This window comes from Bombina bombina, chromosome 1, assembly GCF_027579735.1.
Source record: "Bombina bombina isolate aBomBom1 chromosome 1, aBomBom1.pri, whole genome shotgun sequence".
Classification (NCBI taxonomy): domain Eukaryota; kingdom Metazoa; phylum Chordata; class Amphibia; order Anura; family Bombinatoridae; genus Bombina; species Bombina bombina.
This window is the reverse complement of record NC_069499.1, coordinates 450314773-450327605: the sequence shown is the minus strand read 5'-3', so window position 1 is coordinate 450327605 and position 12833 is coordinate 450314773. Positions and strand designations below refer to the sequence as shown.

The 12833-nt window shown below is 38.5% G+C and overlaps 1 protein-coding gene across 1 annotated transcript in view; it reads left to right on the top strand.

Annotated features, from left to right (window-relative positions):
* Window positions 1–12833, top strand: part of SLC25A12 (solute carrier family 25 member 12) — a 402930-nt gene that overhangs the window by 265965 nt on the left and 124132 nt on the right. Inside the window, exon 13 of the mRNA XM_053698431.1 lies at window positions 2665–2745. Coding sequence (XP_053554406.1) covers window positions 2665–2745 — 81 coding nt within the window. The remainder of the gene's footprint in view (window positions 1–2664; window positions 2746–12833) is intronic.

Here is a 12833-nt window from a genome sequence, read left to right as displayed (position 1 = left end):
GTTCTTACATAAATTATGTTTTCTAGGCAACAGCACACATACTCAAGCAGTAAAAAGTTCAATGCAGGGGAAGATGTATGCAAAAACACATTTAATCAAACATAATATGCAATAAAATTCATGCTGGGTCCCACAACAAGATACGGCCTGAAGCTACAACTGGTTGTGGTTAGTGTTACTGTGGTGCACCACTATGCTTGAATATACAGTTAGTCTTAAAGGGACAGTTAACACCAGAATGTTTGTTGTTTAAAAAGATAGATAATCCCTTTATTACCCATTCCCCAGTTTTGCATAACCAACACTTTTATATTAATATACTTTTTACCTCTGTGATTAACTTGTATCTAAGCATCTTCTGACAGCCCCCTGATCACATGACATTGTATTTATCATCTATTGACGTTCATTTTAGCCAATTAGTGCAGTGTCTGCCACAAGCCATGGGCGTGATCACGTTATCTATATGGCTCACATGAACTAGCTCTCCCCTGTTGTGAAAAGCAAATAAAAAAGCATGTGATAAGAGGTTGCCTTCAAGGGCTTCGAAATTATCATATGAGCCTTCCTAGGTTTAGCTTTCAACTAAGAATACCAAGAGAACAAAGCAAAATTGGTGATAAAAGTAAATTGGAACGTTGTTTGAAATTACATGCCCTATTATAAACATGAAAGATTTTTTGGGACTTGACTGTCCTTTTAAGACGGTGTCCAAAGCAGCAAAGCAGTGAGCAAAGTGCAAAGCAGAGGTCAGTGGAATTGCTAAGAAGTTAGTCTGTAAGCAGTTGTCCACAGAAAGACCGTTAGTGTCTAAAGATAGATGCCAAGCCTCTACCCTCACTTAAAGGACCAGTAAACACAGTAGATTTGCATAATCAACAAATGCAAGATAACAAGACAATACAATAGCACTTAGTCTGAATTTCAAATAAGTAGTAGATTTTTTTCTAACAAATTTGAAAGTTATGGATATTTCCACTCCCCCTGTACCATGTGATAGCAATCAGCCAATCACAAATGCATATACGTATAGCCTGTGAATTCTTGCACATGCTCAGTAGGAGCTGGTGACTCAAAAAGTGTAAATATAAAAGAATGTGCACATTTTTTTAATGAAAGTAAATTGGAAAGTTGTTTAAAATTACATGCTGTATCTGAATCATTAAAATTTAATTTTACCTGAGTGTCCCTAATAGTTGGGCAATGTATACCACACTCACGGAAATGGAGGAAAACACAATCATGTCTAAACAGGCAGACCGCCGCCATAGCATCCTTCAGCTCCTCTGGTCTAGATAGTACCTGAGTCCCTTACATGGTAGAACCTCCAAAGTATGCAAATCTGTGCCGAGTGTGAGGCCACAGAGGGTTATAGGGGATCCTCAAGCATGAAGGCTGCAACACACCAGCTGTGAATTAGCCCCCAGATTTCTGTGGAAACATAGCTGCTAAAGGATAAAATTACTCTTTGGCTAGCTTACTCTTTAAAGGTGATGGGGTAGAAATAGAGTTTCAGATTTAGCTGAAACTTTGCTTGTCCCACAAGCAAACTTTTAATTAATTTCAGCTACTTATATGCAATATTGTCACTTATTTCTCTCTGGAAGACAAAAATTGCAGAATAGTTTTGCTTTTGTGTGTTATATGTAGTTCTGCCAGCTTAAGGGTACTTTGTAAAGCAAAAAATAACATGATCTAGTTTGTCAGAGGATGTAATTTTGCATTAATCTCTCCAATTTACTATGGGCCAAATTACAACTGAAAATAATGCAAAACTGCAAATGGTATGGGGGATTAACATTCCTGGAGTGTGATCCATACCACTTGCATTTTACTCTGGTATTTCAAATTCATGGTTAAAGGGACAGTCTAGTCAAAATGAAACTTTCAGATAGGGCGTGCAATTTTAAACAACTTTCCAATTTACTTTTATCATCAAATTTTCTTTATTCTTTGGTGTTCTTTGTTGAAAGCTAAACCTAGGTAGGCTCATTTGCTAATTTTTATCTCTGTGCATTTTGACAGTTTTGGACAGCTAGACAGCGCTAGTTTATGTGTGCCATATAGATAATATTGTGCTCACTCCCATGGAGTCAGCACTGATTGGCTAAAATGCAAGTCTGTCAAAATAACTAAAATAAGGAGGCAGTCTTCAGAAGCTTAGATTCAAGGTAATCACAGAAGTAAAAAGTATATTAATATAACCATGTTGGTTATGCAAATCTGGGGAATGTGTTATAAAGGGATTATCTATATTCTTAAACAATAAAAATTCTGGAGTAGACAATCCCTGTAATATAATGTGTGGTAGTATAATGCATGCTATAATGTTAAATTTGAGAAGTGCAGGTGTGTTTTTCCCTCATAGCTTTCTGTTCATGTCAGATTACACTCAAGCTTGAAACTGATAGAGAGCAAAAAAATCTTCTCAAATAGTGGTGTTTTCATTTTAAATTCTTTGCTACACACCTACCATGTTTTTTATGCACTATAGCAAGAAATAACATTGGATTTGTGTTTGCCTTTGTTGAAATAGGTCCCTATTGCTTAGAATTATTTTGTCTAAAAGTGATCATACTTAGTTTTTTCTTCTACATCTTTAGTGTCTGTCTTTGCTTATTTTAAGGGCATATATATAAATACATCTTTACTTTTTCCCTATAGGTTAATGACTTAGTCAGAGATAAATGTACACAGAAAGATGGCTCTATTCCATTACTTGCTGAGATATTGGCTGGAGGCTGTGTAAGTATCTACTGCACTACAGCAATAATCATATGCTATTCCTGAAAAAGTAAAAATTTCTGTTTAAAGGGACAGTCTACACTTAGAACAACCGCAATCCATCTGTTAGATAATGTCACAATGTATTTTACTCACCCCTGCAACTGTATCGAGTCTTGTGCACATCCCGAGTTATGCTCAATGAAAAGTTATAATATGACCGTTAGAAATGGCCGCTCCGATCCACCCACCCAGTACGTCACCCATTCTCTTATTTTCAATAGTCCAATAGAAAATTGCTCACCGATCAAAACCCTGTATCGCGCATTCATTGTTTCGCGCATGCGCAATGTCAGTGGGAACCAAGTATCCGGAACCAAAGTTTAGCTTTATTTTTTTACCGCTCTGGGGCCCGATCCGATATGCAGCGTTGCCCGCAAATGCCGGCGACGCTGAATTTTTTGCTGGTTTGGTATCCTATATACGGCGTAACATAGAAGTTATACTCGTATATTTCTGCCGTCGCCCGTAGTTTTTTGGGCCATAGGCAGGTATACCAAACCAGCGCAGTTTGGTATCCAATATACAGCGTAAGGACTTACGTGGCGAAAATGGAGAAATCTTACTCCATTTTCACCTCACCACAAAAAGCAGCCGTAGTAAGCCTTACGCTGAGTATTGGAGCCCCGTAACTCCCTAAACTAGCTACAAAATAAACATAACGCATGCGCAATGTCTATCTACCTGTCAACCGCGATCTGCTAAATAAAACCTAACACCTAACGCATGCTCAATGTCTACCTGTCAACCGCGATCCCCCGCCGCAATCCCTAATAAAATATTTAACCCCTAAACCGCCGCTCCCGGACCCCGCCGCCACCTACATTAACTACCCCCTATTGTGATCCCCCTACACCGCCACCACCTATAATAAATGTATTAACCCCTAATCTAATCCCCCTACGCCGCCGCCACCTATAATAAATGTATTAACCCCTAATCTAATCCCCCTACACCGCCGCCACCTATATTAACTATATTAACCCTAATTATATTAGGGTTAATATAGTTAATATAGTTATTATATTATATATAAACTATATTAACCCTAATTATATTAGGGTTAATATAGTTAATATCGTTATTATATTATATATATATTAAGTATAATAACCCTATCTAACTCTAACATCCCTAACTAAACTCTTATTAAAATAAATCTAATATTAATATTATTAATTAAAATATTCCTATTTAAATCTAAATACTTACCTATAAAATAAACCCTAAGATAGCTACAATGTAATTAATAATTACATTGTAGCTATTTTAGGGTTTATATTTATTTTACAGGTAACTTGGTATATATTTTAACTAGGTACAATAGCTATTAAATAGTTAATAACTATTTAATAGCTACCTAGTTAAACTAATTACCAATTTACCTGTAAAATAAATCCTAACCTAAGTTACAAATACACCTACACTATCAATAAATTAAATAAACTACAAATATCTAAACTAAAATACAATTAACTAAACTAAATTACAAAAAAAAATACACTAAATTACAAAAAATAAAAAAAAGATTACAAGATTTTTAAGCTAATTACACCTATTCTAAGCCCCCTAATAAAATAATAAAGCCCCCCAAAATAAAAAAAATTCCCTACCCTATTCTAAATTAAAGTTAGCTCTTTTACCTTACCAGCCCTTAAAAGGGCCTTTTGCGGGGCATGCCCCAAAGAAAACTGCTCTTTTGCCTGAAAAAAAACACACAATACCACCCCCCAACATTACGACCCACCACCCACATACCCCTATTCTAAACCCACCCAAACCCCCCTTAAAAAAACCTAACACTACCCCCCTGAAGATCTCCCTACCTTGTATTCACCCAGCCGGGCAGAACTCTTCATCCGATCCGGGGGGCTTAGAATAGGTGTAATTAGCTTAAAAATCTTGTAATCTTTTTTTTTATTTTTTGTAATTTAGTTTAGTTTATTTAATTGTATTTTAGTTTAGATATTTGTAGTTTATTTAATTTATTGATAGTGTAGGTTAGGATTTATTTTACAGGTAAATTGGTAATTATTTTAACTAGGTAGCTATTAAATAGTTATTAACTATTTAATAGCTATTGTACCTAGTTAAAATAAATACTAATTTACCTGTAAAATAAATATAAACCCTAAAATAGCTACAATGTAATTATTAATTACATTGTAGCTATCTTAGGGTTTATTTTATAGGTAAGTATTTAGATTTAAATAGGAATATTTCAATTAATAATATTAATATTAGATTTATTTTAATAAGAGTTTAGTTAGGGATGTTAGAGTTAGATAGGGTTATTATACTTAATATATATATATATAATATAATAACGATATTAACTATATTAACCCTAATATAATTAGGGTTAATATAGTTAATATATATAATATAATAACTATATTAACCCTAATATAATTAGGGTTAATTTAGTTAATATAGCTGGCGGCGGTGTAGGGGGATTAGATTAGGGGTTAATGTGTTTAATATAGGTGGCGGCGGTGTAGGGGGATTTAGATTAGATGCAAAAGAGCAGTTTACTTTGTGACAAAGCCCTGCCAAAAGCCCTTTTAAGGGCTGGTAAAAGAGCAGTTTTCTTTGGGGCATGCCCCGCAAAAAGCCCTTTTAAGGGCTGGCAATAGAGCAGTTTACTTTGGGGTAATGCCACGCAAAAAGCCCTTTTTAGGGCTATTTGTAGGGTTAGACTTAGGTTTAGTGGTAGGGATAATTTAGTATTTTAGGGGTTAAATAATTTAATATAGCTGGCGGCGGGGTAGGGGGATTAGATTAGGGGTTAATTAATTTAATATAGGTGGCGGCGGGGTAGGGGGATTAGATTAGGGGTTAAATAATTTAATATAGGTGGCGGCGGGGTAGGGGATTAAATTAGGGGTTAATAATTTTAAAATAAATGGCGGCGGGGTAGGGGCTCACTTTAGGGGGTAGGTAAGGTAGATGGCGGCGGGGTAGGGGCTCACATTAGGGGGTTATAGATTTAATATAGCTGGCGGCGGGGTCCGGGAGCGGCGGTTTAGGGGTTAAAAACTTTATTAGGTGGCGGCGGGGTCCGGGAGCGGCGGTTTAGGGGTTAATAACTTTTTTTATTGTTAGGATAGTGAGGGGGGATAGCGGATAGAGGGGTATACGTGTCGGGCTATGTTTGGGAGGCGTGTTGGACAGTGCGGGTGATTTCATACTTTAGTCAGGTTTTGTAGGCGCCGGCAGTTTCTAAAGTGCCGTAAGTCACTGGCGACTCCAGAAATTTGTACTTACGCAGATTTCTGGGCATCGCTGGTTTATCAGACTTACGGCACTTTAGCATCTGACGGCACCGTATATAGGATAGCTCGAGCTGAAACTGCGGGCGGCGGGGGTTCCCTCGCTTGCCCCGCAAACTACGCTGCATATCGGATCGCGCCCCTGAATTATCAGAAAGCGTTGCTATTGCTTACACGGAGGAACAGAAAACAGAGTTACTCTTTCTGTGTTTGCCGGGATAACAACTACAGACTTCCGGTTTCAAGCTGAAAAACAATGCGCATGCGTTTTCGAGTAGGATGACGTCACTGGTTTGTCCGTGCACAAGTGTTATAGGGAAGGAGAAGCACTCGATAAGACAGGAGGAGAAGCTATTGGGAGGAGTTACACGGCCATGTTTAAATCATGGAATAAAAAACTGCTTTTATGTAAAAGTTGGTAAGCACATAAACGAAAATACGAATGAAGGGTATCAATATAATTGTAAGCATGCGATCGTAACTATGGGCTAATGTTGTTTTCAGTGTAGACTGTCCCTTTAATGGAAACATTCATTAAACAGTGAAATAAAATTCCATGTGCACTATTAGTTAAACACAATTATTGTGGGATTAACCGTAATGTAGATTGATTTTATAGTAAATATATGTTTTTCCTTCTCTACCAAACACACACAGTTGTTCATTTTACATGGATCTAAAATGTAAGCAGAAATCATTATAATATAATTGGGTATATGTAAAATATTAATTTTGTTGTGTTTTTGCCGTTCATGCTAAAAGCTAACAAACAATAATAGCATTTATTTAAAACACTGGGGATTTCATTTGGGTGTTAAAATCTACTAAGAAGTCCATACAGAGGGTTATAGGTTTCAGATTTTATCTCTTTTAAGAATATGTTCATCTATTTTGTATTCTATATTTCAGCAGGTATGAGATTATATGTGGAAAATGGGAAAGCTGTATATTTACAGCATTATGGATTTGTTTTTAATTCAATTAGAGATGGTTTAAACTTGATATTTCATACCAAGAGATGTAAAGAAAACACTTAATTTGCAACAATATATTGTTATTGTAGCTTTTTTAAAATAAAGATAATTCTCACTAAACATACTCTTGGTAACAGTATGTGAAAGATAATCCATATCTGACATTTGGTATCTTTATGATTACTCAAATATACTTCTGTGCTTTAGTTCCCTTTTATCAGAGAGAACATACAATTTTAAATAACTTTCACATTTACTTTTATTATAAAATATGCTTAATTCTCTTGTTATCCTTTACTGAAGGTACAGCCTTGCACTTCTGGGAGCTAGCAGACTACATCTAGCTAGCCAATCACAAGAGACAAATATAAGCAGGCACCAATCTGATTCTTGCAAGTTTCATTTTGACTTTCTTATCTCTAGTAGATCTGTTTTACCATGGACTTGTAATATCAATTTGTGGTTTTACTTTGTTAGGTTTTCAGATGATATACCATTATTGTACCATTACTTTGTTAGGTTTTCAGATGATATACCATTATTGTACCATTACTTTGTTAGGTTTTCAGATGATATACCATTATTTACCATCACTTTGTTAGGTTTTCAGATGATATACCATTATTGTACCATCACTTTGTTAGGTTTTCAGATGATATACCATTATTGTACCATTACTTTGTTAGGTTTTCAGATGATAAACCATTATTGTACCATCACTTTGTTAGGTTTTCAGATGATATACCATTATTGTACCATCACTTTGTTAGGTTTTCAGATGATATACCATTATTGTACCATCACTTTGTTAGGTTTTCAGATGATATACCATTATTGTACCATTACTTTGTTAGGTTTTCAGATGATATACCATTATTGTACCATCACTTTGTTAGGTTTTCAGATGATATACCATTATTGTACCATCACTTTGTTAGGTTTTCAGATGATATACCATTATTGTACCATCACTTTGTTAGGTTTTCAGATGATATACCATAATTGTACCATCACTTTGTTAGGTTTTCAGATGATATACCATTATTGTACCATCACCTTGTTAGGTTTTCAGATGATATACCATTATTGTACCATCACTTTGTTAGGTTTTCAGATGATATACCATTATTGTACCATCACTTTGTTAGGTTTTCAGATGATATACCATATTGTACCATTACTTTTGTTAGGTTTTTAGATGATATACCATTATTGTACCATTACTTTGTTAGGTTTTCAGATGATATACCATTATTGTACCATCACTTAGAACCAGGGTAGATTTGATTTAAATCAGAATTTAAATCACTAGTCAGTAATAAGACTAGGTTTAAATCATGGTTTCTTCTGTTATGTGTGATCAGTCCACGGGTCATCATTACTTCTGGGATATAACTCCTCCCCAACAGGAAATGCAAGAGGATTCACCCAGCAGAGCTGCATATAGCTCCTCCCCTCTACGTCAGTCCCAGTCATTCTCTTGCACCCAACGACTAGATAGGATGTGTGAGAGGACTATGGTGATTATACTTAGTTTTTATGACTTCAATCAAAAGTTTGTTATTTTACAATAGCACCGGAGCGTGTTATTACTTCTCTGGCAGAGTTTGAGGAAGAATCTACCAGAGTTTTTTACTATGATTTTAACCGGAGTAGTTAAGATCATATTGCTGTTCTCGGCCATCTGAGGGAGGTAAAAGCTTCAGATCAGGGGACAGCGGGCAGATGAATCTGCATTGAGGTATGTAGCAGTTTTTATTTTCTGAATGGAATTGATGAGAAAATCCTGCCATACCGTTATAATGACATGTATGTATACATTTCAGTATTCTGGGGATGGTATTTCACCGGAACTACTCTGTTAAAAGTCACTAATCCTTTTAATAAGTATTTATCATGTTAAACGTTTTTGCTGGAATGTAGAATCGTTTACATTTCTGAGGTACTGAGTGAATAAATATTTGGGCATTATTTTCCACTTGGCAGTTGTTTGCTTTTAATTGTGACAGTTTCGTTTCTCTTCACTGCTGTGTGTGAGAGGGAGGGGCCGTTTTTGGCGCTCTTTGCTACGCATCAAAAATTTCCAGTCAGCTACTCTTATATTTCCTGCATGATCCGGTTCATCTCTGACAGATCTCAGGGGTCTTCAAACTTCTTTGGAGGGAGGTAGATTCTCTCAGCAGAGCTGTGAGAATTTTATATTGACTGTGAATAAAAACGTTGCTCTGTAATTTTTTATGTCAAATTTAATTATTGTTATTTTACTAATGGGAACAAACCTTTACTAAAAGTTGTGTTGTTTTAAAGTTTGATGCTATAACTGTTTTTCAGTTCATTATTTCAACTGTCATTTAATCGTTTAGTACCTCTTTGAGGCACAGTACGTTTTTGCTAAAAAAGATTATAACCAAGTTGCAAGTTTATTGCTAGTGTGTTAAACATGTCTGACTCAGAGGAAGATATCTGTGTCATTTGTTCCAATGCCAAGGTGGAGCCCAATAGAAATTTATGTACTAACTGTATTGATGCTACTTTAAATAAAAGTCAATCTGTACAATTTGAACAAATTTCACCAAACAGCGAGGGGAGAGTTATGCCGACTAACTCGCCTCACGCGGCAGTACCTGCATCTCCCGCCCGGGAGGTGCGTGATATTATGGCGCCTAGTACATCTGGGCGACCATTACAGATAACATTACAAGATATGGCTACTGTTATGACTGAAGTTTTGTCTAAATTACCAGAACTAAGAGGCAAGCGTGATCACTCTGGGGTGAGAACAGAGTGCGCTGACAATACTAGGGTCATGTCTGATACTGCGTCACAGCTTGCAGAGCATGAGGACGGAGAGCTTCATTCTGTGGGTGACGGTTCTGATCCAAACAGATTGGATTCAGATATTTCAAATTTTAAATTTAAATTGGAGAACCTCCGTGTATTACTAGGGGAGGTTTTAGCAGCTCTCAATGATTGTAACACCGTTGCAATACCAGAGAAATTGTGTAGGTTGGATAAATACTTTGCGGTACCGGCGAGTACTGACGTTTTTCCTATACCTAAGAGACTAACTGAAATTGTTACTAAGGAGTGGGATAGACCCGGTGTGCCGTTCTCACCCCCTCCAATATTTAGAAAGATGTTTCCAATAGACGCCACCACTCGGGACTTATGGCAAACGGTCCCTAAGGTGGAGGGAGCAGTTTCTACTTTAGCTAAGCGTACCACTATCCCGGTGGAGGATAGCTGTGCTTTTTCAGATCCAATGGATAAAAAATTAGAGGGTTACCTTAAGAAAATGTTTGTTCAACAAGGTTTTATATTGCAACCCCTTGCATGTATCGCGCCGATTACGGCTGCGGCAGCATTTTGGATTGAGTCTCTGGAAGAGAACCTTAGTTCATCTACGCTAGACGACATTACGGACAGGCTTAGAGTCCTTAAACTAGCTAATTCATTCATTTCGGAGGCCGTAGTACATTTAACCAAACTTACGGCTAAGAACTCAGGATTCGCCATCCAGGCACGTAGGGCGCTGTGGCTAAAATCCTGGTCAGCTGATGTTACTTCTAAGTCCAAATTACTTAATATACCTTTCAAGGGGCAGTCTTTATTTGGGCCCGGTTTGAAAGAAATTATCGCTGACATTACAGGAGGTAAGGGCCACGCCCTACCTCAAGACAAAGCCAAAGCTAAGGCTAGACAGTCTAATTTTCGTCCCTTTCGGAATTTCAAAACAGGAGCAGCATCAACCTCCACTGCACCAAAACAGGAGGGAGCTGTTGCTCGTTACAGGCAAGGCTGGAAACCTAACCAGTCCTGGAACAAGGGCAAGCAGGCCAGGAAACCTGCTGCTGCCCCAAAGACAGCATGAACCGAGAGCCCTCGATCCGGGACCGGATCTAGTGGGGGGCAGACTTTCTCTCTTCGCCCAGGCCTGGGCAAGAGATGTTCAGGATCCCTGGGCGCTAGAGATCATATCTCAGGGATACCTTCTAGACTTCAAATTATCTCCCCCAAGAGGGAGATTTCATCTGTCAAGGTTGTCAACAAACCAGATAAAGAAAGAAGCGTTTCTACGCTGTGTACAAGATCTGTTATTAATGGGAGTGATCCATCCGGTTCCGCGGTCGGAACAAGGACAAGGGTTCTACTCAAACCTGTTTGTGGTTCCCAAAAAAGAGGGAACTTTCAGGCCAATCTTAGATTTAAAGATTCTAAACAAATTCCTAAGAGTTCCATCGTTCAAAATGGAAACTATTCGGACAATCTTACCCATGATCCAAAAGGGTCAGTACATGACCACAGTGGATTTAAAAGATGCTTACCTTCACATACCGATTCACAAAGATCATCACCGGTACCTAAGGTTTGCCTTCTTAGACAGGCACTACCAGTTTGTAGCTCTTCCATTCGGATTGGCTACGGCTCCAAGAATCTTCACAAAGGTTCTGGGTGCCCTTCTGGCGGTACTAAGACCGCGAGGGATTTCGGTAGCTCCGTATCTAGACGACATTCTAATACAAGCTTCAAGCTTTCAAACTGCCAAGTCTCATACAGAGTTAGTTCTGGCATTTCTAAGGTCGCATGGATGGAAAGTGAACGAAAAGAAGAGTTCTCTTTTTCCTCTCACAAGAGTTCCATTCTTGGGGACTCTTATAGATTCTGTAGAAATGAAGATTTACCTGACAGAAGACAGGTTAACAAAGCTTCTAAATGCATGCCGTGTCCTTCATTCCATTCAACACCCGTCAGTAGCTCAATGCATGGAGGTGATCGGCTTAATGGTAGCGGCAATGGACATAGTACCTTTTGCACGCCTACACCTCAGACCGCTGCAATTGTGCATGCTAAGTCAGTGGAATGGGGATTACTCAGATTTGTCCCCTACTCTGAATCTGAATCAAGAGACCAGAAATTCTCTTCTATGGTGGCTTTATCGGCCACACCTGTCCAGGGGGATGCCATTCAGCAGGCCAGACTGGACAATTGTAACAACAGACGCCAGCCTACTAGGTTGGGGCGCTGTCTGGAATTCTCTGAAGGCTCAGGGACTATGGAATCAGGAGGAGAGTCTCCTTCCAATAAACATTCTGGAATTGAGAGCAGTTCTCAATGCCCTTCTGGCTTGGCCCCAATTAACAACTCGGGGGTTCATCAGGTTTCAGTCGGACAACATCACGACTGTAGCTTACATCAACCATCAGGGAGGGACAAGAAGCTCCCTAGCAATGATGGAAGTATCAAAGATAATTCGCTGGGCAGAGTCTCACTCTTGCCACCTGTCAGCAATCCACATCCCGGGAGTGGAGAACTGGGAGGCGGATTTTTTGAGTCGCCAGACTTTTCATCCGGGGGAGTGGGAACTTCATCCGGAGGTCTTTGCCCAAATACTTCGACGTTGGGGCAAACCAGAGATAGATCTCATGGCGTCTCGCCAGAACGCCAAACTTCCTCACTACGGGTCCAGATCCAGGGATCCGGGAGCGGTTCTGATAGATGCTTTGACAGCACCTTGGAACTTCGGGATGGCTTATGTGTTTCCACCCTTCCCGCTGCTTCCTCGATTGATTGCCAAAATCAAACAGGAGAGAGCATCAGTGATTCTAATAGCGCCTGCATGGCCACGCAGGACTTGGTATGCAGATCTAGTGGACATGTCATCCTGTCCGCCTTGGTCTCTACCTCTAAGACAGGACCTTCTGATACAGGGTCCATTCAGACATCAAAATCTAACTTCTCTGAAGCTGACTGCTTGGAAATTGAACGCTTGATTTTATCAAAACGTGGTTTTTCTGAGTCGGTT